The sequence below is a fragment of the Equus przewalskii genome, chromosome 23 (genome assembly GCF_037783145.1).
Source record: "Equus przewalskii isolate Varuska chromosome 23, EquPr2, whole genome shotgun sequence".
Lineage (NCBI taxonomy): Eukaryota > Metazoa > Chordata > Mammalia > Perissodactyla > Equidae > Equus > Equus przewalskii.
In genome coordinates, this window is record NC_091853.1 from 747,439 (window position 1) to 772,655 (window position 25,217).

General features: G+C 58.1%; 2 protein-coding genes across 8 annotated transcripts in view; one reads left to right on the top strand and one right to left on the bottom strand.

Annotated features, from left to right (window-relative positions):
• The window catches only part of TMCC2 (transmembrane and coiled-coil domain family 2), a 35,954-nt gene extending 18,632 nt beyond the window's left edge, over window positions 1-17,322 (top strand). For 5 of the 6 annotated variants that reach the window (XM_008535691.2, XM_008535692.2, XM_008535693.2 and 2 more), the window contains 3 exons: window positions 12,589-13,529; window positions 15,194-15,329; window positions 15,817-17,322. In XM_008535691.2, coding sequence (XP_008533913.1) covers window positions 12,589-13,529; window positions 15,194-15,329; window positions 15,817-16,128 — 1,389 coding nt within the window. In that variant the 3' untranslated portion in view covers window positions 16,129-17,322. Of the gene's footprint in view, window positions 1-3,243; window positions 4,784-12,588; window positions 13,530-15,193; window positions 15,330-15,816 lie in introns of those variants that run through there. The other variant, XM_008535701.2, reaches the window with a different exon arrangement.
• Window positions 17,323-18,799: 1,477 nt separating this feature from the next.
• On the bottom strand, window positions 18,800-24,946 carry LOC139079004 (uncharacterized). 2 transcript variants are annotated; one of them, XM_070591761.1, is made up of 3 exons: window positions 24,499-24,946; window positions 22,169-22,314; window positions 18,800-22,030 (listed from the first exon to the last, which is right to left on the bottom strand). In XM_070591761.1, the coding sequence occupies exon 3, from the start codon at window positions 20,999-21,001 to the stop codon at window positions 20,093-20,095; it is 909 nt and encodes a 302-aa protein (XP_070447862.1). In that variant the 5' UTR covers window positions 21,002-22,030; window positions 22,169-22,314; window positions 24,499-24,946; the 3' UTR covers window positions 18,800-20,092. The 2 variants fall into 2 exon arrangements, with proteins under 2 accessions (XP_070447862.1, XP_070447863.1); XM_070591762.1 differs by having other exon boundaries at window positions 18,800-22,314; window positions 24,499-24,797.
• Between the last annotated feature and the right edge of the window lie 271 nt (window positions 24,947-25,217).

Genomic DNA, 25,217 nt, shown 5'->3' on the forward strand with positions numbered 1-25,217 from the left:
TTGAGGGAGTCTCTGGGGCTCTATGCAGCCCCTAGGCGCTGAGATGATGCCAGCCCAGACACAGGCGGGAGATGCCAGTCAGGTCCCCAGCCTTCTCCCTCAGGGTCCTCAGCCTCGGCCTCAGCTCCCTCGGACACCTCAGCAGAAGGTGTGCCAAGGTTTGGGTGTCAGCCCCCCATGCCAGAGCCAATAACAATCAGCACCAAGAGGAGCTCTGTGTCATCCAGTTCCAGACGGCGAGGAGCCGGCGCTATATGTGGGAATGGGTCATGGGAGCTGGCACAGGTCTCCCCAGCCACCAGGCACATTCCTCCCTGGACCCAACACATCCCTGAGATGTGAAATGTGACCCTGGTCCCCTCTGGTGCCAGATGAGGCAATGGAAATACAGTATCATTAACCTGATCTGTGCTTCTGCCTCTTTTTTCTTTTCGTAGGCACAGTTTGGGCTTTCTCTGTTTATACCCCATGGGGCGGAGGGCTCTGAAATAGAAGCAATGATGAATGCACATGCCCCATTGCGTTCTTTCTAGGTTCCTGGGGAACCAAGGGCTCTCCTGCCCTGCAGTGGGGGGCTGGAGGCAGTGAGTGAAGTCTCTGGGAACAGTAGCCTTCTCTGACCTCCCTTCCCTCTCCAGTGACAGGTGCTGGGGTTTTGCAAGCAGCTTGTCTAACTGTTCTTGGTCCCCGGCCCCTGTTCCCCACATCCTCCAGGTGCTGACTCAGATGCCCCTGCTGTGTTTGTCTCTTTGACTTTCCCCAAAGCCTGGATTTAGGGAGTTCTTACTGCATCCTTTTCCACCTCTCCAGATACCCCACCACTGGATAGCCAGTATTCATATCTACTGAATAATTCAGCATTCTCAGCCAAAGCTAAATCAGATCCAGAATGATACTGTGACCAGGAGGCCTCCTTTGGGTAGCTGGAAAGGTGAACCCTGCCCTGGAAAGACAGGTGCTATGTAATAGTAACTGCATTATATAAGGTTTCTTCATTGCCTGAGAAGGCAGCTTCAGACCCAAATATGATCTGGGCCCCATGCCTGTCTACAGACTCCTTAGGGGCTCAGCAGCATCATGGACATGCCCCCAGGCCTTGTCGGTCACGTCCCTTTGACATGTCCCTTGGAGCTTTCCTGGCATTGGCACTCAGTTGAATGGCACCCTACAGCTTGCAGGATGCTTTCACATACATTTCTCGTTTAATCGCGTCAGCTCTGGTAAGGTCTGAGCCCTTGACAGCAGGATGCCTCAAGATTTCTGTGTTTCAATCCTCAGATTTTTGAAAGGAATCGTTCTAAATTATTCTTGACAAATAGGGTGGGTTGGAGGGTGCTCTGCTTGCTAAAAACTGCCCAAAAAGAAGACGCTGCTTCCTCTCTGGGTCACTTTCTCCTGGACCTGTCCCCAATGTCCTCTCCCCTAGGAAAATAGAGCGGCCATGAGAGGCACAGAGTTGTCCATCTCTTCTACCCGCCTGGCACCAATTTCGATTTTCCTAAAAGTGACTAGGTGAGTGGTTCTCTCCACCTTCTGGAACCTGGCTCGGGTCTGTGCCTGAGGAGGCCTCCCCCAAGGAGTGTGCGTGGCCTTAGACAGAGGACAGAGGACCAGGGTGAGGGGAGGAGATGCCCTCCCCCCTCCCTGGAAGCAGCTGAGAGGCGGCCTGGCGTGTGCCCGCTGATGTCCCCCACTGCTCTCTCCACCCTGGCCTTTCCCGTCTGCCTTTCTTCTCGTGTGGCAGCGCCCCCACCTGCTCCTAGGAAATGTGCCTACCTCAGTTGCTCCCGTTCACCCTGAAGAATGGGAACCTTCCTCCCGCGTTTCCCCAGGGCAAGCAGGGCTCTCTGGGACATGAGTTTCTAAGAAAATGCGCCTTCTGGCTGGGCCTAAAAGTGAGTGGTAGGGGAGGGCACCTCTGAAGACGGACCCCTTCGCGCACCCCCATTTCCTGGAGGTGAGCCTCGGAGAAGAGGGGCCTTTCACGCAGGCCTCCTCACTGGGAGGCCTTCCGAGCACGTTTGGAGGCTGAGAGTTTTTAAGGCCTCACCTTGTATTCTCAGCTGCTAAATTTAGCTGCTTTTCAGCTTAGTCTTTGCTCCTAAAGCCTGTGACTTCTCAAGTTTCCCATCCTTCAGAAGGTATGGTTTGTACTTTTTTCCCCTAAGATAAAAAAAAGTAAGTAGGATGATAAAAAAAAAAAAAAAAAAAAGAGGGGACTGAAGAACAATAACCAGGGGAAAGGAAGAGACGATAACAAATTAAATATTGAGAGTATTAAAGGAAGAAGGGACATGCATGGCAGTTAAGGGAAGAGAAAACCAAACCAGGCAGGCCCAGTGAGAGAGGGGCCGAGTGCCGCTGGACGTGCAGAGGGGAGCCTCGCGCTGGGGCCTGGGCGTCCTTACAGTGTTGCCTTCCGGGACAACAAGAGCCTGTCCGTTGCCCCTGGGTTCAGGCCACCCTGGAAAACTGGAAAGAGTGAGGCCAGAGCCCCCTGGCACTGCGCACCCACCGGAGCCTGCGAATCGATGGCGACGCCCACCCTGGTGGCTGGCGGGGCCTGCGTCTCTGCTGCGCCAGAGAGGGCCAGCCGGCCAGGACTTAGCAGGGAGCACGCGCCGTGGCACCGGCCCAACAGCGCTTTCTCTTTGCAACAGGAAAGTTGCTCTGTGGCTCGTGTCCTTTGCCTCAGTGCCCATGCGGCTCTGCCCATGTCCACTGCCACTCTTTCAACTTTGCTCCTGTGGCCACTGCTTTCCTGGCTTTTTCTGTTCCAGCAAAGTCTTCCAGGTACCTTCTAGAATGACTGTAGTGTGTGTGCACCTGCACATGTGGTGAGGGAGCCTGAGGACTAGTCGTCTTTTTCTGTAAAATCTACATGTCAGGCGTTTTCACTCATGTTCCCGTTTTATCTCCACTGCAGCCCTGGGGGATAATGATCATATGGACCCTTTTGCAGCTGGGAAAACTGAGACTCAGCTGCAGAGGGTCTCCAGGGCTCAGCTTCTTCACCCCTCCTGCGCCCCTGAGGCCACCGACCTCGCTCCCGCGGCCTCCTCCTCCAGGCTGCTCTGTGGGTGCTGCTGCCTCCTCTGGCGGTTGTGAAGCCCATGGGCAGGGCCTGTCGAGGCTGCTGCGCTAGCGAGCGGCAGGGTGAGAATTTACAGCGGCCTTCTGACGCCAGGCCCGCGGCCGCGCCACTGGCAGGCTTCGCCAGCGCCCACGGAGCCGGCCTTGGCACGTCTGCCTGCGACAAACCCGCCTGCCTTCTACCAGGGCTCTCCCACCCCTCACTCCTCACACACTCCTCCCATTGCAGTCACGGATGCTGAGTCTCAGAGCCTCTGCTGACTCGACCAGGGTCTCGTAGCAACAACAGAACTGAGACCCAAGCCCAGGGCTGAAGTCCCTTTCCCACCGTGTCAGGATGCCTCGGGCTCTGTTCCCCACCCCTACACAGGAAGCCCTGTGTCCTTGGGAGATTTGGGAGCAGACTCTGGAGGAAAAGGGCTCTCCGTTCTGCTGGCAGACACCCCCTCGTCCCTCTTAGCAGACTGTTGGTTCTCCCCTGAGCTCCACCTCCCTTCTCCGCTGCTCCGTTACTGTGCTGCTGGGCAAGTTGTGCCTGGAGGGGCTGAGCCCTCCCCTTAGGGAGATGCCAGATGCCATGTAGGGCGACTCTCCTCAGGGTCTGTGGTGGTGCTGTGTGGCCTTGCAGGACCTTCTTTCTGGTACTTCTGAGCCTTCATGATCCCAGGCAGCCTGGGGAGAGATTCCTCATGCAGAGAGAAACCCAGGGCTCAGCTTACCCAGCCCCCTCCCTCTAGTCTCCTGCTGCCACTGCCTTCTCCTTTCCCTTCTCCTCCTTTTTAGCTGGTAAGGAAAGGTTGCAAATCTTGGCTTGGTGGAGCCTAGAAATGAGGGACAGGGGAGGGGTGTCTTGAGTGTGAGAAGACCAAGCTGTCTCCATTGCTGCCTGGGACAGAACTGCAGTAGCTGGACCGTCTTTCGTTGCAGCTCAATGAGATGGTCGTTGGGTCATTTTACAGACGGGAATGTTGAGGGAGGGTCAGGCTCATGCTAGGCGCAGGGAAGGGGCTGAATGCGTTTAAGATCTGAGCCCTACCTCCCCGGGGGCAGTAAGACCTGAGGCCTGTGTGCACAGAACCATTACACAAGAAGAGCGGTACCAAAACATCAAGTCAGAACCGAGGACTGTAGGGGGAGATCATTTGCAGACATATGGAGCTGCCGAAGCCTTCCCTGACCCCACATGTCCCTGACTGCACGTCAGAGCTGCCCCAGAAACTGGGACCTGTGTAATGTGCTTTGGCTGGGCTCCAAACCCCGAGTCATTGGCCACCACAAATGTTTGTAAGGTTTTCGGAGCCAGAGCCCCAGGTGTGGGACTCCGGCTCCTGGTGTTTTCGCTACAGGCCGGTGTCAGGCCCCCGAGATAGTGCTGGCCTCTTCTTATCTCCTCGCACCTCCTTGAACTTGGGACCGCCCCATCAGCATGATTCATGTTGACCCTCAGTATTTAAGCCCTCAGTCCCTCTCCAGGCTCAAGTGGGTACAGGATCTGTGTCGTCTTTGGTGATTCTGCCGTGGGAAGCTGCCCTTAGAGAGACCTAGTAGACTCCTGAACGCTGCTGGGCACCCCACCACCCTCCTCACAGCTTGATCTCCTCAACTGTGGACTTCTGGCCCCCTCTGCTGGCCACTCACAGGATTTCCTGCTGGGACCGTCAAGATGAAGCCCAAGGAGGAGGAGACCGCTGTGAGTTGCCATCCACGTTTGGTCCTGGGTGTTTTGCCTGCTCAGGCCTGGGGGGAAATGGGGAGAGCGGGAAATGGGAAGCAGAGGCTAGCGGAGAGGTAGCTGCAGTGGTGTCCAGAGCAGAGAGCGGATTTCTAGGAGAGGATCTCGGAGCAGAGGAATTCCCCGGGTGAGGCTGGCTGCGGTCTGATTCCTCCGGGCGGGAACTGGAGTAGGGAGGCTGTCTTGGAAGTGATGGTGCCTTAGCCAGCGGGCAGGGCAGCAGGGAGAGAGGAGAGGACTCGGGCGAGCTGCCTGTGCCGTGAGCAGCAAGGACTCCCGCCAGGCTCCGGCCCTTTTGGCCTGGGCTCCTCTCCATCCTGAGGCTGGCTAGGAGGCCCACTTCCATTCTGAGGCTGAGGAAGGTTGTGGATGGACTGTGCTTCTGTTTGTGAGGGGGAGGCATCCTGGGCGTGTGTGGTGGGGCAGAGCACCCATCTGGGTGAGTGAACGATGCAGGCACACATGTCCCCGTGTGCCCCCTCACCCCCCGCCCCGGGCTGCAGTTGCTGCCTGTCACACCTGGGTGTCTTCATGCACACTGAACCCACGGTGGCAACAGCTAGACTTGGGGACAGGCAGGGCAGGGTTGGGGGGCACCTCATCAGACTGTGGTCAGCCCGCTCCATGTCTTCCCTTTCCCCTCCCAGAAGGAGCAGCCCATGAGCCCAGGGGAGGGGGAAATCTCCCAGAGCAATCCGTCCCTAATCCCTGGGCCAGGCTTCAGACCGGAGATGGCGGCTGCCGAGCCTGGGAGCTTGGGCACACCTGCTCGCAGACCCCGGCTCCCCTTGGCAAGCTCAGTGCTGCCCAGGGACTGTGACCCTGGGGGCCCGGCACAGCCCACAGAAAGCTGGAGCCTCAGAGCCCCTGGCACCCCTTCGCCAGCACGGCTTTGGGAGACACTGCCCACACAGGTGAGGTAGAAGGAGAAAAGCTCACGGGACAGGGACAGGGACAGGAGTGGGCCTGTGGGATGGGAGAAAGCCATTTCTGCAGTTTGTCAGGCCGGTTGTGCTATCCTCTGGTCTCTCCGGATGTGGCCTCCTCTCCTCTCCATTACAGAGAGCTCTGTGGATGGAGAAGGGTGGAGGAGGTAAGCACCACACCTCCAGCCTTAGGCTGACCGGTGCTGGGAGGGCCCTGGGGTCGAGTGAGGGGGACTTGTGCCAGGAGGACAGGTGAACCCTGGCATGGATGCCTCCAGAAACCAGTGGCCATGTATTCCTCCGCCTGTGGCCAGAGGAGCTGATATGGAATTAAGTGGAAGGGTGCTCCTGGTTGTGGTCGCTTCTGTCTACAGAGAAACAGTGACGGGGCAGAGGAGGTGACGGTCCAGTGAGCCCTGAGCCCGGGTGGACAGTAGAAGAGTCCGGAAGGAGCAAAGTGTTGGGCACACGGGGCTTTTGGAGAATTTGGAGGATGGAGACAGGGGAGGCCCCAAGGTGGGAAGAGGCCTCAAGGTGGGAGGGCAGCTCCAGGGGCCCACCCAGGGGTCTCTCAGTGTGAGGAGGCAGAGGAGAGTACAGGACATGTGTGTGAACAAGAAGGCATTGTTCTCAGCGGGGCAGGGGATGAGGTGACTGCGGGGAGGGTGTGGTTTTGACCAGAACCAAGGGGTGGACCTAACAGAAAGGACCGGAAGCCAGGGCCAGCTGAGAGGAGAGGGGCTGTGCTAGGAAGGGGGAGTAGCCCTTAGGGTCGGGTGGGAGGAGGCCGAGGGCAGCCTCTGCCCCGCCTTGAGATCATAGGTGCTACGTGCAAACATGAAGGGGGTGCGTCTACCCGTCTGTTTGTCCCTTGCACCTGAGGTCCCTTGCAGCAGCATGAGATTCCTTGTAGAGCCGTGGATGGTGTGCCCTGCCACGAGGAAAGGGGCACTACAGGGAGAGCAGGTCCCCTGGGCGCCTGCCCCTCGGATCCCCTGGTTGATGGCTGGGGCCTTGCTGCAGGGGTTTTTCACCTGCACCACCCCCGAACAGACCCAGGTGAATGCACATGCTGCTCCACGTGTACCCGGAAGCATTCACCTCCCTGCCCTCTGGAGAAAAGCCGCTTAGGCACCCAGGCACCAGAGGAACCACTGGGTGGGCTGTGCCTCCCCCGTTCCCCGCCCCCAGGCCTTTCCCCACCTGGAGTGCTGGGTCAGTTGTGCTGGTGCATCCAGAGCTGGGGCTGAGCAACCATATTCCCACGTGTCCCCTCCAGGAAGAGAAGGAGACAACAGCCCAGCAGGCTGTGCTTGCTGCTTTGGGAGAATGGGGGCAGCCCCTGACTCCAGGACCGAAGGTTGAGATAATTTTCCCAGCTCTGGCTAGAACATCAGATTGGTGTGGGAGACGTCAGGTTCCTTCCCTCCCAGCTTCCCCGTAAGGTCAAACTGCCTTTTTGGACTGAAGGACTTTAGCTAGCCATGAATGTTCCTCTCCGTACCTCCTTTTCCCTCTGGGAAGTAGGAGAAAAAGGGAATCTCAGGGTTCTCCATCCCGAGAGGGATGCTCAAATCAGAGTCACAGGGCCAGAAGTCAGCAGATGGAACCATCTCTGCTGAGTCACCTGGGCCTGACAGCCCCTGTCATGCTCACCTGCTGGGCTCCTGGCCACTGGCAGCCCAGGCCCTGCCCAGGGCAGCATGCTGCATGGAGCTCGACCCACCAACAAGGCAGGGCTGACACCTAACTCCATTGTTCCTCCCCCCGGGGGAATCCCAGGGTGACGGGGCTGCCCTGCTCTCCTGAAGGGAAGTGTAGGAGCCCCAAAGCTCTTTTTCTTCCTTTTTTTTGGTGTGTATGTCTAAGAGGACCTTAGTGTTGGCTTTCCAACCCGTAAGCAGATGGTTAAGATGGAACGGCCCCATCCTCTGTGTCAGCCTGCTCTGGGGACCCTAACAGGAGCACTTGGTAAATCTGGGAAGGGCTGCTCATGCCCGAGGCTGGGGAGTCAGGCTGGGAGCCCTCTGCAGCCTCTTGGGAAGCTGGAGGCACAAGTGTGGAGCACATGCTCCTTCCAGGTGGTCACTGTTGATATGGTCCGTCTTGAAGAATGACTGATGTATTTGTACTGTTGCTGAGGAAGTAGAACCACAATTCACGTTTCACATCACCAGTACCCTTCCCTCCCCACAGGCTTCCCGTGAGCCTGACCCCGCAGTCTGCTGTGTGCCCCCAGCCTCGGCGTCCAGGCTGCTGGGCTAGTGTGTGAGAGGAGGACTTGTTATCACGTGTCCGGGGCTAGATTAACACGAGGGTGTGAGCTCAGGCCCGGAGGAGGTGGGAGGCCACGGGAGCCGGGCTGGGAGCTTCTGTAATCTGGCAGAGCGCCTAATCCGGCTTCGCTTAGAGCTGCTGAAGGGGGGCAGGGAGGAGAGTCTGTGACGCTATGAGGCCGTGTGCCGGGTGCTCCCAGGTATGTGAGCACCGGAGTAGGACGAGGGATAGGGAGAGGTGGGCCCGGACCCTTCAGACAACATCCCAGCTCTGGCTTTTCCAGAACATTCATCAGCACTTCCCGGAGCTCAGCCTCTGTGTAGAACCAGGTCTGTGGCCTTGGCCTGGATGGTGGGCACCCTAAGCAGAGAGCACCACACGGCCTCCCTAATTGTGGAAGAAGCCTGGCCACTCTCCATAGTCCTCTTCTCAGAATTGCCCAGCCTGTGCATGGAGGCTAATCCTGAGGCCAGACATCTGTGGGGTGAGGAGCCGTGGTGCTGGCGGCTGGGCGTGGACAGAGGGCTGGGTGGCCTGGGCCACGTGGGGCTCTGTGACACTTTCGGGAGAGGAGCAGTGTGCATGTGTGGCCCACTCGCTGCCGTGCTCTGGCTGCCCGCTAGTAACCGGGAGTTGAGTGATGTGTATTGTCCTTTTCAGTCGTCCAGCCCCAGGACAAGGGTTGGGAGGAGTTAGGAAGAGCTTCTGCTCTGTTGAAAATGAGACTGAGATGGAGGACACAGACACCCTCCTGCAGACCCACTCGGTAACAGGATGTTGGCTGGAGCCGCAGCCCAGGCCAGCAGGTTGGAGGACCCTGGCCGTCCATACCAGGTTGTGCAACCATCACCTCTGTCTAGCTCCAGGACATTTCATCACCCCCACAGGAAATCCGTACCCATTAAGCAGTCACTCCCCATTTCTCCCTTCCCCAGTCCCTGGCAACCACTAATCTGCCTTCTGTCTCTATGGATTTAACCATTCTGGACATTTCTTATAAATGGAATCATTGAGCATGTGACCTTTGTGTCTCGTTTCTTTCACTTAGTGTAATGTCCTATATATATCGGTACTTCGTTCCTTTTATGGCCGAATAATATGCCATTGCATGGATATACCGATTTTGTATACCCATTCACTGATCAGTGGGCATTTGAGTTGTGTCCCCCCTTTGGCTATTGTGACTAGCGCTGCTGTGAACAACTGCGGACAAGGATTTGTTTGAATACCCATTTTCAGTTCTCTTGAGTTTATATACCTAGGAGTGGAACTGCTGGGTCACACGGTAATTCTGTGTGTAACTTTTTGAGGAACCCCCAAGCTGTTTTCCACAGCAGCTGCTCCATTTTACATGCCCACCAGCAAGGTTTGAGGGTTCTAATTTCTCCACATCCTCGCCAACACTTGCTATTTTCTTTTTTAAAATTAGATCCCTCCTAGTGGGTGTGGTCCCTCTTGGGGGTTAAGTATTTTTATTTGTTTTGAGCCCCTGCTGTATGCTCTGAGACTGTACTGACATTGTTGGCTTCACTCACGGCGTCTCGTTTCATCCTCCTCCAACTCTTTGAGGTAGGTAGAATTGCACCCCTTTTCTAGATGAGAAAGCTGAGTTCCGGAAAAGTTAATGACGAATCCAAGAGCACACAGCTGGTGAGTGACAGGGCCAGGGTTCTGAATCGGCATCTGACCACAGTCGGTGTCCTTCCCGTTGTCCTGGCTGGCCTGTACCCTGTCTCAGTGCTACGGTTCTCTCTTTTGGCAAATCGCTCCCTCCTCGTGCTCTGCCTGTCCCGTCCCTCGTAAAGCTTTCTCCTCTAATGTTCTAGTCTTCCTTCCCTTGTTGAGCATCAGCCCTCTTCACACCTCTGCCTGTCTGCCTGCCACCTCCTTGGCTCTCTTTCCCTCGGTCCCCTGTCCCCTCCCAAGTGCTGAGGGGCACTGCTGCCATGGGGTGTTTGTCTGGAGAGGGAAGGCGTGGAGAACTCCCCGCCCTCCTCTGCGGGGAGGAGAACAAAGTGGGTTGTCTGCGACTGGGGATGACCGGCAGGATCCCGTGTGGTCAACCTCAGTGGAGGGGCAGGAGGGAGCCGGTGTCCTGCTGCAGGACCCCGGGCTCGAGTCTGAGCCCAGGGCAGAGAAGAGGAGCAGGCGAGGGTGCCAGGACCCCTATGGGGCCACTCCAGCTCACCATCAGCCCCAGCTGGTGTTCCCGGGGCGTCTGTTCTCCTCTCATTCTTGGGGAATCTCACAGCCAGCTTCCGCTCTGCTTTTCCATTTGTAGCTAGACAGCTGCCAAATCGAGGGCGGAAAGACTCTAGGCGGCCAGGGCAGAGCCATGATGGGCCGGGAATTTGCTGTTCTACAGCCCCTCATCGTACTGAAGCACTTTTTAAAAATGCTTTTCACAGCGCTTTTCACATCCGTGTCTCATTAGCTCCTCCCGCAGGCCTCTGAGTCGCTGGGCAGATGCTGTCCTCATTGTGAAGATGCAAACCGCCCAGCGCTGAGCATCCAGCAGTGATGCAGCCAGACCCGAAAGTCCTTTTCTGGACCTGCTTCCCCCCACGAAGAGAGTGGAAGAGAAGGAAGGAGAGTTGAGCCTCTTTGGAAAGGATAGTGGCCTTAGAAGAGGGTCGAGCTCTTTAATATTAAAAGCCACGTGTTGCACACAGAACTTAATTTTGTGTGGTTCAATATCTATATGGTAGTATCAATATTGAGTAAATTTGTTGGTATAATCTCTTAAATAAACTTCATTTTCTTCCCCTTCGAAAAAGACCTGTGCTGCCTAGGCCCCGACAGCTTGTGTGAGCGCCTTCCGAACGCCCTGCGCAGAGCTCAGTGCCTGCTGGACTTGGCTTGTGGGACCTTCACTGAAGACTTGAGGGCAGATATGACTGTCCTCATTTTTCAGGGGGCCTCCCGGTCAGGAAAGTTGAGAGAGGCTGTTTGCCGTCGCTGCAGGCAACAGCCCAGGATGGCGTTGAACCGCACGACGGGGTTTTAAGTCAGACTGATGTGACAACTAGACCTTGAGACAGATCATTTAAGGGAGACTGTGGCTGGGCTTCTGGGGTACGCAAGGTCAGGAATTCAGGGGAGCAGGGTCCTGAAGGGATGAGCGCCTGACGGGAGGACTAGGGGACAGAGGGGAGACGCAAAGCAAATGTTAGAGGAAAGTCCTGATTTCAAGAGTGATGAGGAAGGGATTGGCGGCGTCCCCGGCGTCCCCAGCATCCCCGGGGAGCCGTGACCTGGAAAGACCCCAGAGGAAGCCCACAGAGGAGCCGCCCTCCGCTGGCTCCTGAGTTTGGCAGGGCTGTTGCCTTGAATAATGTTTTCTAGTAACTTTGCACCTTGGCAGAAATCAAGCCCAGTGACTTCTGCCTGTAATTGGCATGGGCCGTTTCTGGTTCCGCTGCATGTGACTGGGCCACCGCCTTTGTTTTTAACCCCTTCCCCGACATACACCTCAGACCCCCCCCCACCACCACCCATACATATAGAGAGTGAGTGGTCTGGCCCGGCCGCACTGGGGTGTGCTGTGTGTAAAAATATGTGGGGTTGAGCCATTTCCTGCTGCTTCCGTTGTTGCATGACGATAAGACACTTGGGACTCAGCTGTGGACAGAGATCCTCCCGCAGGCTGAGGGGACCGGCCCTGGCAGAGCGGGGCTCCTGGCCCGCCTGCTTTCATCTGCCCTGCATTTCCCATCTTTCCTATCTTTCTGTGACCTTTCCTTCCTTTCTCTCCCTCCCCCCATCCTTTCTCAGTCTCTCTTCTCTTTCCTTTGTGCCACCCTCATGTGCTGGGGAAGCCAGCCTGCCCGCCTGCCAGCGAGGAAGGGGCTGTCCTCTCCTTCCTGTGCATTCACCCCCTTCCAAGCTGGGCGGCTCGTACCCTCAGGCCCCCAGACTGGTCCCTGCTTCTCCTGGCCTGTGGGTCACTTGTGGAACTGAGTCCTGGGGGACCTGGCCAGCAGGGCGGGTGCTCCTCTTGGTTCTGGGAGACTGGGCAGGGCCGGGTGCTCCCACCATCATGAGGCGGAAGAGGTTGCTGATGACTCCAGAGAGCTGGAAGGTAACGGAGGGGCTGGGACAGTGTGAGAGGGGTGACCTGCTGAATTGTGCTAGGGAAGCCAGGGTGGGAGGGCAGGGCTTCCTGCGGCTGCGCGGGGCCGAAGCGTAGGCTTCAGTCAGCTCTGAGGGAGAGGCCTCGCAAGGCAGGAGCCTTATGGGGAGGCAGCGTCCAGAGGGACCCTGTCTCATCCCTGAGAAGTCAACCATGTAGCTCTGCTGAGAGCAGATCTGCCTAGGCTGTGTTTTAGGGGTGTGGTGGGATGGGGTGGATAGCAGATGTGAGAGTCCTCTACCAGTGCAGCTCTAAGGGACACTTGTCATGCTTTTGGACACTTTTCCTGAAGTTCCCTAGCCATCCTGCATCCGTTTTCCAGGCAGAGAGACCAAGTCAGAGTGTCCAGGGACACAGGAGAGAATCCTGCCGTGTCCTCTCCCATGTCCATGCTTTACCCAGCTTCCTCTGCTTGCATTCTTCCCCAGGTCGACAAGGGAGACCTTGTGGCCCTGAGCCTCCCTGGTGGCCCCAGCCATGGTGACACCGATGGCCCCATCAGCCTGGATGTGCCGGACGGGGCCCCGGACCCCCAGCGGACCAAGGCCGCCATCGACCACCTGCACCAGAAGATCCTGAAGATCACGGAGCAGATCAAGATCGAGCAGGAGGCGCGGGATGACAACGTGGCGGAGTACCTGAAGCTGGCCAACAACGCCGACAGGCAGCAGGTGTCGCGCATCAAGCAGGTGTTCGAGAAGAAGAACCAGAAGTCCGCCCAGACCATCGCCCAGCTGCACAAGAAGCTGGAGCACTACCGCCGGCGCCTGAAGGAGATCGAGCAGAACGGGCCCTCGCGGCAGCCCAAGGACGTGCTGCGGGACATGCAGCAGGGGCTGAAGGATGTGGGCGCCAACATGCGCGCGGGCATCAGTGGCTTTGGGGGCGGCGTGGTGGAGGGCGTCAAGGGCAGCCTCTCAGGCCTCTCGCAGGCCACCCACACCGCCGTGGTGTCCAAACCCCGGGAGTTCGCCAGCCTCATCCGCAACAAGTTTGGCAGCGCCGACAACATTGCCCACCTGAAGGACCCCCTGGAGGATGGGCCCCCCGAGGAGGCGGCCCGGGCGCTGAGCGGCAGCGCCACACTCGTGTCCAGCCCCAAGTATGGCAGCGATGACGAGTGCTCCAGCGCCAGCGCCAGCTCGGCCGGGGCGGGCAGCAACTCTGGGGCGGGGCCCGCCGGGGCGCTGGGGAGCCCCAAGTCGAACACGCTGTATGGGGCCTCTGGCAACCTGGACGCTCTGCTGGAAGAGCTACGGGAGATCAAGGAGGGCCAGTCCCACCTGGAGGACTCGCTGGAGGGCGTGAAGGCTCAGCTGCAGAGGGACTACGCCTACATGACCCAGTGCCTGCAGGAGGAGCGCTACAGGTGGGTGCCGCCTCCCGCGCTGCCACCAGCTTGCAGACTCGCTGTGGAGGCAGGTGGAGGAGCATGGGGAAGGGTCCCGGCTGCGGGAAGGGGCCGGTGAGGCCCTGAGAAGCCTCCCTCCAGACTGCTCAGAGCATCTGGGAGAGAGGACTGTGGGACCAATGGAAGGAAGGCCCTGCCTGTCTCAGGAGCTTTGAGCATCCCTGCTTGATGGTTATGTGGTCAGAATCCAGAAGGGGAAACTGGGGTGGGGACCAGCGGCATGGCCTCTCATCTGCAGACTCTGGTTAAAGCACTGACTCTGGAGCCAGGTGACCTGGGTTCAAATCCCAGCACCACTATTCACTATTTACCTTGAACCAAGTACTTAATGCTCCTTGACCTGTTTCCTTATCTGTGAAGCAGAAATAACAGGAATCCCTACTCATAGCATTTGTGAAGATTAAATGAGTCTAAACCTGTAAAGTCCAAGTATGTAACTAGCTGCATGGTCAGTTTGAACATCCATTCAAAGCTCTAGAGTCAGCCTGGGGTGGAGCTGGAGTCTCTGGTCCTCCCCCTCTGCCCGCTCTGCTCTGGGGTGGAGCTGGAGTCTCTGGTCCTCCTCTCTGTGCGCTCTGGTCTTCTGCTCTGGGGTGGAGCTGGAGGCCCTGGTCCTCCTGCTCTGCCCACTCTGCTCTTCTGCTCTGGGATGGAGCTGGAGTCTCTGGTCCTCCCCCTCTGCCCGCTCTGATCTTCTGCTCTGGGATGGAGCTGGATCTCTGGTCCTCCCCCTCTGCCTGCTGTGGTATGGAGCTGGAGTCTCTGGTCCTCCCCCTCTGCCTGCTGTGCTCTTCTGCTCTGGGGTAGAGCTGGATCTCTGGTCCTTCCCCTCTGCCCGCTCTGCTCTTCTGCTCTGGGATGGAACTGGAGTCTCTGGTCCTCCCCCTCTGCCTGCTGTGCTCTTCTGCTGTGGTATGGAGCTGGAGTCTCTGGTCCTCCCCCTCTGCCTGCTGTGCTCTTCTGCTCTGGGGTAGAGCTGGATCTCTGGTCCTCCCCCTCTGCCCGCTGTGCTCTTCCGCTCTGGGCTCTTGCGTGGCCTTTGGCACCTGCTCCCTGGGATTCTTGGGGATTTTTTCCTTAGTTAGCACTTTTTCTTTTTCTTCTTTATATATATGAAGAAAGTTTGGAAAATTGAGGTGGATCTCTGCCTGAAAACTAACTCTGGCAACATAATAGTTATCTTGATATTTTGTGCCTTCAGAACAGGGATTGTGTCTCCATAACCCTGTGTCCCTGGTACCCAGGGAAGCATCTTAGCCCAGGGCTCAAGGCCCAGGTTGAAGTCAGTCAACCCCTGACCCCTCGGTCATGAGCTGTGTGATCTTAGGCAAGTTCCTGAATGTCTCTAGACTCAGTCTCATCTGTAAAATGGGGATGACACGCCTCCTTATCTCATGGGGCTGTGGTGAGGGTCCCATGAGATAATGAGCGTCAAGTGCTGGGCACAGTGCCTGCCCATGAGAAGTGCTGTGGAAATAGTAGCTTTCAGTATTGCCGTGAAAACTGGAACAGGGCTGAACACGTGGGGTGGTTGAGTCACTGCTGAGAGTGCATGAAGTTGGCCCTGGGAGGGAGAGGCGGCTCGGGGAGCCAGGCCCGGTCCCACCTTCTCCTCCTGCCAGGTACGAGCGGCTGGAGGAGCAGCTCAATGACCTGACTGAGCTGCACCAGAACGAGATGAGCAACCTAAAGCAGGAGCTGGCCAGCATGGAGGAGAAGGTGGCGTACCAGTCCTACGAGAGAGCCCGGGACATCCAGGTACGACCAGGGCTGAGCCGGGGCCCCACCTGCCGGCAGAGCTGGCAGCAGCCGGAGGGTGAGGGTTCACCAAGTGGGGTGAGGGACACAGGCTGTTCTGTGGGCGGGGCAGATGGGCACAAGCGTGAGGGCGATAAGACTGGGGCAGACTGTGCGCGCTGTGCAAACACGCCCTCTGGCCAGAGCCGTGCGTGCCCCCAGCCCTTGGGTGGCGGCCTTGCCGGTGACTAATCGGAACTTCCAGGCTCTAGACTGCCTCAAGAGGAAGCTGGGACTGAGCCCGCTCCTCCCCTTCCCACATGAATCAAGACTCCCGTTTCCTACCATCCTCCCCAAAGAGTCCTAACTAAAGGACTCTGACTCCAGCGGCACCTGACCAGCCTGTACCCTGCCCAGCCTTTGGAGGGGGCAAGCTGTGCATTGTCGCTCTCTCTGAGGGGCAGCTGGAGTCAGCCTGGGGGTCTTACCCACCCCTCTGCCCCTGCAGGAGGCCGTGGAGTCCTGCCTGACCCGGGTCACCAAGCTGGAGCTGCAGCAGCAGCAGCAGCAGGTGGTACAGCTGGAGGGCGTAGAGAACGCCAACGCGCGGGCGCTGCTGGGCAAGTTCATCAACGTGATCCTGGCGCTCATGGCCGTGCTGCTGGTGTTCGTGTCCACCATCGCCAACTTCATCACGCCCCTCATGAAGACGCGCCTTCGCATCACCAGCACCGCCCTCCTGGTCCTTGTCCTCCTCCTCCTCTGGAAGCACTGGGACTCCCTCACCTACCTCCTGGAGCACGTGCTGCTGCCCAGCTGAGTGGCCAGCCTGTCCCTGCCCTGTGCTCTCCGCAGCCCCGGCTGGCCACGTGTCTCCCGGAGGGCTCCGGGACGCGACTCCCTTGGACTTCTTCGTGTGTCCGGTTTGGCCTCCTGCTCACAGTGTCCATTCCAGCAGCTCCTGCCCCCTGTCTGTTCTTGCTTCTGTCTGATGCCTTCTCCCTGTTGGCCTGAAGGGAGCCTCGTGTGTGGTCCTGGCCGGAGGCGATGGGGCTGTCTGTGGCAAAATGGAACAGAGGAGGACACCAAGATGGACTGCTTTGATTATTTACGGTCTCACAGGGACTTCTCCCAGCTGACTCGATGCCGGGGGCAGAAGGCCAATGAGAACAGAAGCAGGGGAGGGGCTGCGCCTTAGCTTTCCTTGGAAAGAGCCCTTGCCAGAGGTGGCCACGGGAAGGAGGCAGGAGAGTGAGGGGGGCTCTGCTGGCCATGGAGCGCAGGGAAGAGAAGGGAGGGGCTCCCCAGCCTTCAGGTACTGCTGGACCAGATTGCAGCTCGGCCCACCCCTCCTTCCTCCAGAGCTGGCTTGAGGCGTTCTGGCCTGGGCCCTTCTGAGATCTGAAGGGTGCAGGCTCTGGAGACCAGCGGCTGGGGCTTTGGACTCGTGTTTTCCCTCTTGTTCTTTCTGCGTGTCACTGGATCTGCTCTTTTCAGGGAAACGGGCCCCAGGGGCCCCAGCCTCAGCCTAAGCCCTTAGGCCTCTGGGAGCAGTGGGTTCTATTTATTTATTTATTTGTTCCTTTGTACCTTATCCCAACTGAGCTCCAGGGAGGGTCCCGCCCCCTCCTCTCTCTGAAGCCAGGGCTTATTCTTGGCTGTCGGGCGCTTCCACGCCATTTAGCCTCTGGCTGGGAGAAGTGGGGCAAAGCCACCCAGCCCTGCTCTCCCAGAGCGGCCCTTCGACCAAGATGGGCGGGCAAAGCCTCTCTTTTATACGTCTGTTTATTTTGTGTGTGTGTGTTTGTGTGGAGGAGGCTGTTTGTTGCTTTATTTTTTTATGGCTCTGGAGTGTTGTGTATGGCTTCTGTTCACATCCCCGCCTCCCATGGGCACTTCCAAGAAGAGAGGGGTCTTCTCAGAAAAGGAGAGAAGACTCCCCCAGAGCAGGGGGAGGGCAGTGCCTGCCAGCTGTCGTGGACCTTCCCGAGAAATAAATATCCTCTCAATTTTATATTCTGTCGAGTGCCGGTTGATTAGGCTGTCTCCATGGAAACCACCAAGCGTTTCCCCACGCCCAGTCATTCTGGTAATACAGACTGGCCTCACCTGTTGGCCTCCTTCCAGGATCCAGCATTGAACGAGGCATCATCCACCCTCCCCAGTCCCACTTTGTGCAGCCAAAGCTCTGTCCTAGGTGATGGGAGGTGAGACGACGCCCCCCCCCCCCAGCCCCCGGCCAGCCCTCCTGAGCTTTCCAGGAGGAGGGGGATTGGGAGTGGATTACACAGCTTAGAGAAGACAAGCAGTGGGAGAACTGAACGACAGCAGTCTTGCCCAGGTCTGGCCACAAGAGGGCAGCAGAGTCCTTACTCCACCCTTTCTGCAGGTTCGGTCCCAAAGAGGGGCATTTGTTGGAGTTCGCCTGGCCTTGTCAGTGCTGTCCAGCCAAAGCACAGATCCTCTGCTCTCCAGGAGCTGGCGCATGGCCTTGAGCATAGAGGCCAGGCCCTCAGGGTCTGCTCTGTGGCTGTAGCTCCCACCCCTGGCAGTAAAGGGCACAGAAGGCTCTGGATTCCCACACGAACCATGCGGGAAGCTTGTGGGGTGGACACCTGAGTTTCCTAATGGGAGAAGGAGGAGATGCTGGCTTCCAGCATCATGGAAGCAGGAGGGGTGTGGGAAAAGCACCTCCCCCAGAGTCCTGGCCTGTAATTAGTGCCCTGGTGGCCAACTCCCATCTCTTCTCTTGCACTCTATGTCCACATCTGTAGTTTGGGATGGGATGTGGTAATGGTTAATTGCAAAGGACTCTGACACTGTGGTTCTGGAGGTCTGAGGAGTCAAAAGTTGGAGCTATATCCGTGGCCTAGGGCGTGAGGGGGCTCCGGGAGTCAGAGCCCGTGCCCTAACTGGATCAGAGAGGTTGCTGCGTGGCCCACCACGAGGAGGGCGGCATTGGCAGTGCATCTTTGCCCTGTATAACCATGGAGGAGTCTGACCAGGTGACCTTACGAGGCCTTTCAGCAGCGTCACTCCGGGCCCCGCACCCTCCTTCCCTCCCAACCACATGCACACACTCCCCTTGGGGGCCGCGGGCTGTCGGGCTGGGAGCCCACATTCCTGGGCCCCAGGTGGGGGGTGGCTGCTCCAGGCTGTAGACATTTCCCACATTCCTCCCCAGGGTCAGGTGCCTTCCCTGCATTGGTTTTTAAATGTCACTGCCAGCCCCAGTCCACACTGAAAGGGCGGGGGGAGGGGGAGGGAGGCATTCTCAGCTGATCCCGAGGCTGTAAAGCGAGCGGTCTGAGAAGAGGGGGAGCATCAGCCCCAGCGGCAGAGTCATCTGCAAAAAGGACCGAACAACAACCCAGCTGTGGCTGCATTTGCCTCATCGTGACGGGGGGGGGGGGCCATCCACAAAGCCCCGCCCCCACCGGAGTCCGGTTTTCTTCTTACTCTTCCCCACTTCCCCTTTTGTGTCTGATCCTCTCTCCCTTCTGTAAAATGGGCATGAATTGTCCCCACTCCAGACCTGCCTCCCTCTCCCACCAGGGGTTCCCAGTGTGGCCCCCTCGTGGGGCCCATCCTCCTTCAGACCGCAGGACTAACAGGCAGGCTCCTTCCCAGAGCATCTGTCTCACAGGTCCCCGCCCCACACCTGGGGGTTCAGAGGGCTCAGCCAGGCCGGCCCAGGCGGGGCAGCCGAGAGTTCACCTCTGCCTGGGCTCATGCGATACCATGCCAGCAGTGCTTGGTGGGTATGGGGCTGGCCTGGAGCAGGCATGTTGATTGTGCCCGTGCAGAGCTGGCACTCCCTGCCAGCCTCATGGAAACGGGAGTTGCTGCAGATGCAGCCTTGGCAAACACACAGCCTGCAGACAGCATGGCAAAGGGAAGTACTTAAACGCCACCACTCCAGGTTACTCCTGGAGATTCTGGGGTAGAGAGGGAGGGACGGGGGAGGACAGCCCTGGGGCCACAGGGCAGGAGAGGATGGGAGCTGTGTTGGGCACCTGGAGGCACTCTCAGGGCAGCCTTCATTTCCCGTCTGTGGCAGGGTCCTTAATGAAGTCTAGGTCCCAGTATTAAGAGCACCGACTTCGGAGCCAGCAGGCCTGAGCTCACATCCCAGCGCTGCCACTCACCTTAGACAAGGTTCCAGCTGCTCTCAGACCAGTGTCCTCATCAATAACTCTGCAAATGACATCGGGCTCACAGGTTTGGTGTGCAGGAGCGATGACATTCCGCATGTCAAGAGTTTAGTATAGTGCCTAGAGCATAATAAGGGACTAACCCAAGGCAGTTATTACTGCTCCTCATTCCCGAACTCGGGGACGTTCAAGTGCAGAGGCACTGCTCAGAGAAGGCCAAGGCAGGCCCAGCAGAAATGTACAAGGCTGAAGGCGACGATGGAGTCCTGATCCTCACAGTTCCCCTCCCCCGGGAGCTGAGAGCCTGCTTATTCCAGAGGCCTTTGCCCTAGGTCTCACAGACAAAGTGGCCCAGTCCCAAGGCGTCAGGCTCCAGCTTGAGAGAGGAATGGATGAAGTGAGCCTGGCCCTGGCCAGCTGCCTCCTCCCTGGTCCTGCGAGTATATCAGAGTGTAGGGCCCTCCCTCTTCCAGACCATGGGCCACGGTTTGATTTGAGATTCGGCCACGCTGGCTGTGAGGTCGTGGGCCTCAGTTTCCTCATCTGAAATGTGGTAATGATGCCTGTGCTCCCCAAACGGCAGGGCATTCCTGAGGCTTAGAGGAGATGTCAAATGTGGGTGACTTGTCCCTAGGAGACACTTGTCAGGATGCTGCAGGGCCATCCAGGCCACCTGGGAGGGCTCTGACCTGCTCGGGGCAGGGCTGGGGAGGGCTTGAGAAGCGGCCAGCAGTGACTCCTTGTCCCGAAGCGTGGTAGCCGACCTCCAGATGGAGACCACAGAGGAAGCTCGGCCGCCACCAGGGGTGCTGGGATGGCGGTGGGGCGGGAGGAGAGGGAGAGACTTGCCTCAGCACATCCACACCTGCCAGCAGGACCTGAGTCACCGACCAGCCAGAAGGGCAGTCCTGGTTGGTGATGGCAGCATTGCCTCCCACGCTCGGTCCTCCCGGGAGAACCCGCCCTCCTCAGCAGCCGGTCCCTGCCTGTGGTTCCCCCACCATCCCACGGTCTACTGTCCAGATGAGGTACTCTTGGCCCACGGTGCTGGACAGGCCGCCTCGGGCAGCACCCACCAAGTTGGCTGTGCTTCAGAAAGCCCCCAGAGGAGACCCCAGCAGCTCTGGTGCTGGGCTCGCTGTCCCCAGCCTCCCGGCCTGAAGCTTCTCGTGTTGCCCGACTTGGGTTGTTCCCGTGGCAACTGCAGCTCACAGGGGACCAGCCGAAAGCAGACGCTGTAGGAAGAGCTGGGTGTCTCTCTGGCTGGTCTGGGGGCTCTGTTCCCTGGTCTCCCACAGGATGCCGAGTTCTCTCAGCACTATCTTCTGTCCCCAGCTCTGGGTAGGAAACCGCCCACTTGTGCAGGAGCTGGGTCCCCTTGTGCTGGGTGACCTCATGGTTGAGGTCAGCCCCAAGCACCCAGAGTTGGAGTGGATTGAGGAGAAGATTTCCCACGAAACTGGGCCTTAAATGAACCCATGCAGGAGAGCAGTCACCCACACAGACCTGTTCTGTCTCTGACTGGTTCCTCCTCCCCATCTTCTCAGCCAGGCGGGGCCAGGCCGGGCTGAGGATGGGAGGACCTGAGAGGTAGCCACGTGCTGCCGAGCAGGAAGGGGCTGAGGCGGGCTCTCCATTTCCTCTGCTGCCCTTGAGCTCTCGTCATAGTTTAGCAGCCTGGGGTCCAGGTGTGTAGCTGCCAAAACACCAGCCTCAGGTTCAATTAAATTCAAGAAAGACAGTTTGGAGCACCTGCTCTGTGCCAAGCACTGGGGACACAAAGAAAAGCAAGACATGGTCCACGCCCTCATGGAGCTCACAGACCAGTGGGGACACACAGGAACACGCACGCGCCTCTGAGACAGAGGCAGACAGAGGTCAACTCTGCGGCGGGGGCCGGGCTGGGAGGCCCAGGGAGGGAGAGCTGCATTCAGCTGGGGAGTTTGGGGAGGTTTCTGGGAGCACTGGAAGATGGGCGAGAGGCAGGAAGGAAGAGGGTGCTATGGCAGGGTGGTTTGGGTCAGGCCCTGGGTTCCAGGAGGAATAGAAGGCATCGCTCCGTGGCGTGGCGTGAGGGGGTATGCGGCTGCTTCAGGCATCAGTCCCGCCCAGCCCACTCCCAGAGCACAGAGTACCTGGGGAAGGGGCTGCTAAGTCCTTTCCACTGAGAACGAGGGAAATGAGGGCATCTTCCAGAGATGGAAGGAAACCCCCACCCCGAGACTTCTGGGACTCGAGGACTTGAAGGGTTGTTTGTGCTTGGAGCAAAAGGGAAGGTGAGGAGAGTTTTGGAGAGAAAGGAAAAGCAGTCCCCTCAGGAAGAGCTGGGATGATTTGGAATTCTGGGGACTTGGGGGCTAATGCTCAAATGTGCTGTGTAACACTGAGCAGGTCATGTAACCTCTCTGGTCTGCAGTGTCCTCATCTCCACATAAATGGAGAACTTCGGATGGAGAGGCTGATGTGGCTAGTGAGTCTCTGCGAAGATCCAAGAAGGCGTCTCTGCACGGATCTAACCCGAAGGCAGGCTCCCAGTGTGGTGGAGAGGAGGCCTGGCTGGGCTGAGGTCTGTGGGTAGGAACACATGCTGGCAGAGGAGCCAGGGGAGCAAGGGGAGGTCTGGGGTCCATATTCCCACCACCGGAGGGGTCTCTGCTGCTGGACGCCCAGGCCGGAGGCCCAAGTGTCGGCCAGCAATTGCCTCACCTAGAGGCGACGAGAGGGCTGAGCTGGCTCCACAGGGCTCCCGGTCTCCCTCCGCCTCCCCGGGGGGCTGAAGATGGCAGAGATCCCAGGGTGCTCCTCTCTGCTTGGTGGCCATGGGATGAAAAGGAGGCGGCTTCCGCTGACTCCTGCGTGATTTGAGGGCGTGGGAAGGCCCCACCCAGGCACAAACTCAGGACGATATCACTCCCTTTTTCTCCCAGGACTTTAGAGCTAACAATGCCTTTTGTGTGCACTGACTCACTTTATCTTCGTCGCGACCCTAGACAGTGGCCAGAGAGGCGTCGTCGCACTCCATCTTACAGACAAGCAAACTGAGTCTTGGAAGATGAGGGAAACTTACCCAGGGGCACACCTGGTGAACAGCACACCCAGGACAAACCCGGGTTTGCGGACAACACCACTTCCCATAACTGAAGGCTGACACCACAGCCAGGCTAAGTGTTGCTTCTCCATGAGCAAATGCAGGTGCCCTGGGAGAGGTAAAACCCTGAGCCATTCACACCTTAGTATGAATTAATTTATCCCACTGAACACTTTCTCTCCTCTTCCAGAGAAACACAAGTTAGTATTTGCAGGGGTTGAGGAAAAAACACTTTCAAAGAGGCAGAAAAGGAAGACAAAACTTCTACAAATTCCATTGATTTTCTATTTTTTTCCTCCCCGAGGCTGGGTCCTTTAAGCCACGAAACTTAGCGCCATCGCCAGAGGGGAAAAGCTAGGGGGTCTTTGTGTAAGAGATGGGGGATGCTGAGGTGAGCTAGATAAACTCTTTCTCTTTGAACATCTTGAAATCTCCCGAAAAGACAGAGATAAAAATAGGCCAGTGACAAACAGCTGGTCATTGCTTAACTGGCGCTCCCATCTAAGGAAGAGCGGCTAAGTGTCTGGGTTAGCTAAGTTCTCTTCACTGGCGACACACCCGTCCTCACACAGTTATCACTCTCCCAGAGCCTCGTAAGCCTTCCAGCCAGACTGCCCCTTTGTCACCTTGCTCAAGTCTCTCTTCCCAGCGCTGCGCAGGACACCGGCCAGCGCAGCCAGGTGAGGGCCTGCAGGGCCCTTGTGGAATCTCTGGCCAATTCTCCCATGATACAGATGAGGAAACTGAGGCCCAGACAGGGGCGATGCCTTGCCCAGGGTCACCACAGTGAGGTGGCACCGAGCCTGGGCTCCCACTGCAGGAGACGTCCCACCAGGACACGACCCCCAAGGGTTTGGCTGGGGAACCCCATGTTCTGTGCATGGCCAAGGAGGAAGGTGGGGTGGTGGTGATGGGGGGCGGAGGGGCCACCCCAAGGAGAGGAAGCTCTGAAGCTAGGGAGGAGGGAGGAGATGGAGAGAAGGCTCCCACCAGGAAGGCTGAGAGGCCCACAGGAAGAGCTCAGCAGCATCATTCACAGTCTGCCTTCTCGGACCTCGAAAGCCAGGGCCAGTTAAAATTAAATTTAAATTAGTCAAAATGAAATAAAATAAAAAATTCATCTCCTTGGCTGCAGGAGCCACATCTCAAGTGCTCGGCAGCCACACGTGGCTAGTGTCTGCTGTACTGGACAGCGGGGCGGGAGCTTGAGTCCATCCTGGCGGAAGGTTCCGTTTGGACAGGCTGCTCCAGATGCCTCATGCGCGTGAGCGCATCTAAAAAACAGCTTTCTGAGTGTCACTGACACTTGTAGAAATGTAACAAGGAAACTCCACTCACAGGTGGTCTCCCCCACTATTAGCATTTGACATATGTCCTTCCAGTCTCTATTCTTCCTTTAGAAGGAAATTCACATGCTGCACGGTCCTTGGAAAAAATGCAAACAATATAGGGGCCTAGAGAGTCAGCATGGTCCCTCAGGAGCCCTCCCCAGAGGAAGTGCTGTCAGAGGCTTGGCAGGAGTTTGTCCCAAGTCTGAGTGTCCCTCAGCCCCAGCGGCTCGTGGATACCGTGGACACCGAGGGGCTGCTGTGAGGGCAGAATCTCCCTTGCACCTCCCTCCCATCCCCACAAGACCACCAGTCCCCCCTCTTCCACTCACCCAGCACCCAGGCGCAGCTGGGAGTCCTCAGGGGGGTCCCTGCGCTCCAAGAAGCACCTCAGCCCTCGCCTTGCACCCTCCTAGGACCTCTGCCGAGAAGCCTGCCCTCCTCTCTCTTCACCCAGCCCTGCTCCGCTGCACAGCACCACGTGGGGCCCGGGTGGGGGTCTCAGCGGGGTCTCCCAGCGCCCGCGGAGAGACGGACAGACCGACTGTATGCCTGCCCTGCCTCTCTAGGTCCCTAGGTCTCAGCGTTCTCATCTAAAGGAGGGAGACAATGACACCTACCTGAAGTCTTGCCGGGAGTTAAATGAGGCGATAGATGTAAAACATTTCGCATTTCAAGATCCTGATTATTGTCACTTTGCAGAGGAGGAAACCCAGGCTCAGTGAGACCTGCCCATCCCCCAGGGTCCCGCCTGCAGGAGGTGGCAGGAACTGGGCTTCCATCCCACGTTGTCTGGCTCCAGCGCCCGCACGGCTGCCTCCCAGGGCAAGCCCTCTGTGAGCTGACCCCTGAGCTCCAGAACGCCCTGGCCCGGGGCGCAGGGGAGCGAAGAAGGAGGGAGGCGGCTGCAGACCGTCAGGTGCCCTAACCCTCACTGTGCCCAGTCAGAGGCCTGCTGGGTCTGGCAGCAGTCCCTGCCGCGGGGACGTCCCTGCCGTGGGGACATCCCTCCCACTGCAGCTCGGGCACCCTGAGGCATGTGCCTGCTCTCCGCGGACCTCAGTTTCCCCGTGTGTACAGCAACCCTGACACTCTGTCGTTCTGCCCTTCTGTGACCTCCAACCCCAGGAGACATCAGGGACCCAGACTCAGGCTTGACCAGGGGCAGGAGCCAGCCTGCCCCTCAGACCAGACCAGTCACTGACCCTGGGTACCCTTGCTCTCCAGGCTCCCTGGGGCCCTGAGGAGGGGTGGGGTGTGACAGGTCTGCTCGGTGAGAGCAGGTTTGGAAGGAGGCTCAGCAAGGGTGAGGCAGCAGGGCGCGCCTCTCAGGCACAGC

Coding starts and splice junctions, on each gene's coding strand:
- LOC139079004 (XM_070591761.1), bottom strand. CDS start 21,001: ATGGGGAGGAGGAACCAGTCAGAGACAGAACAGGTCTGTGTGGGTGAC.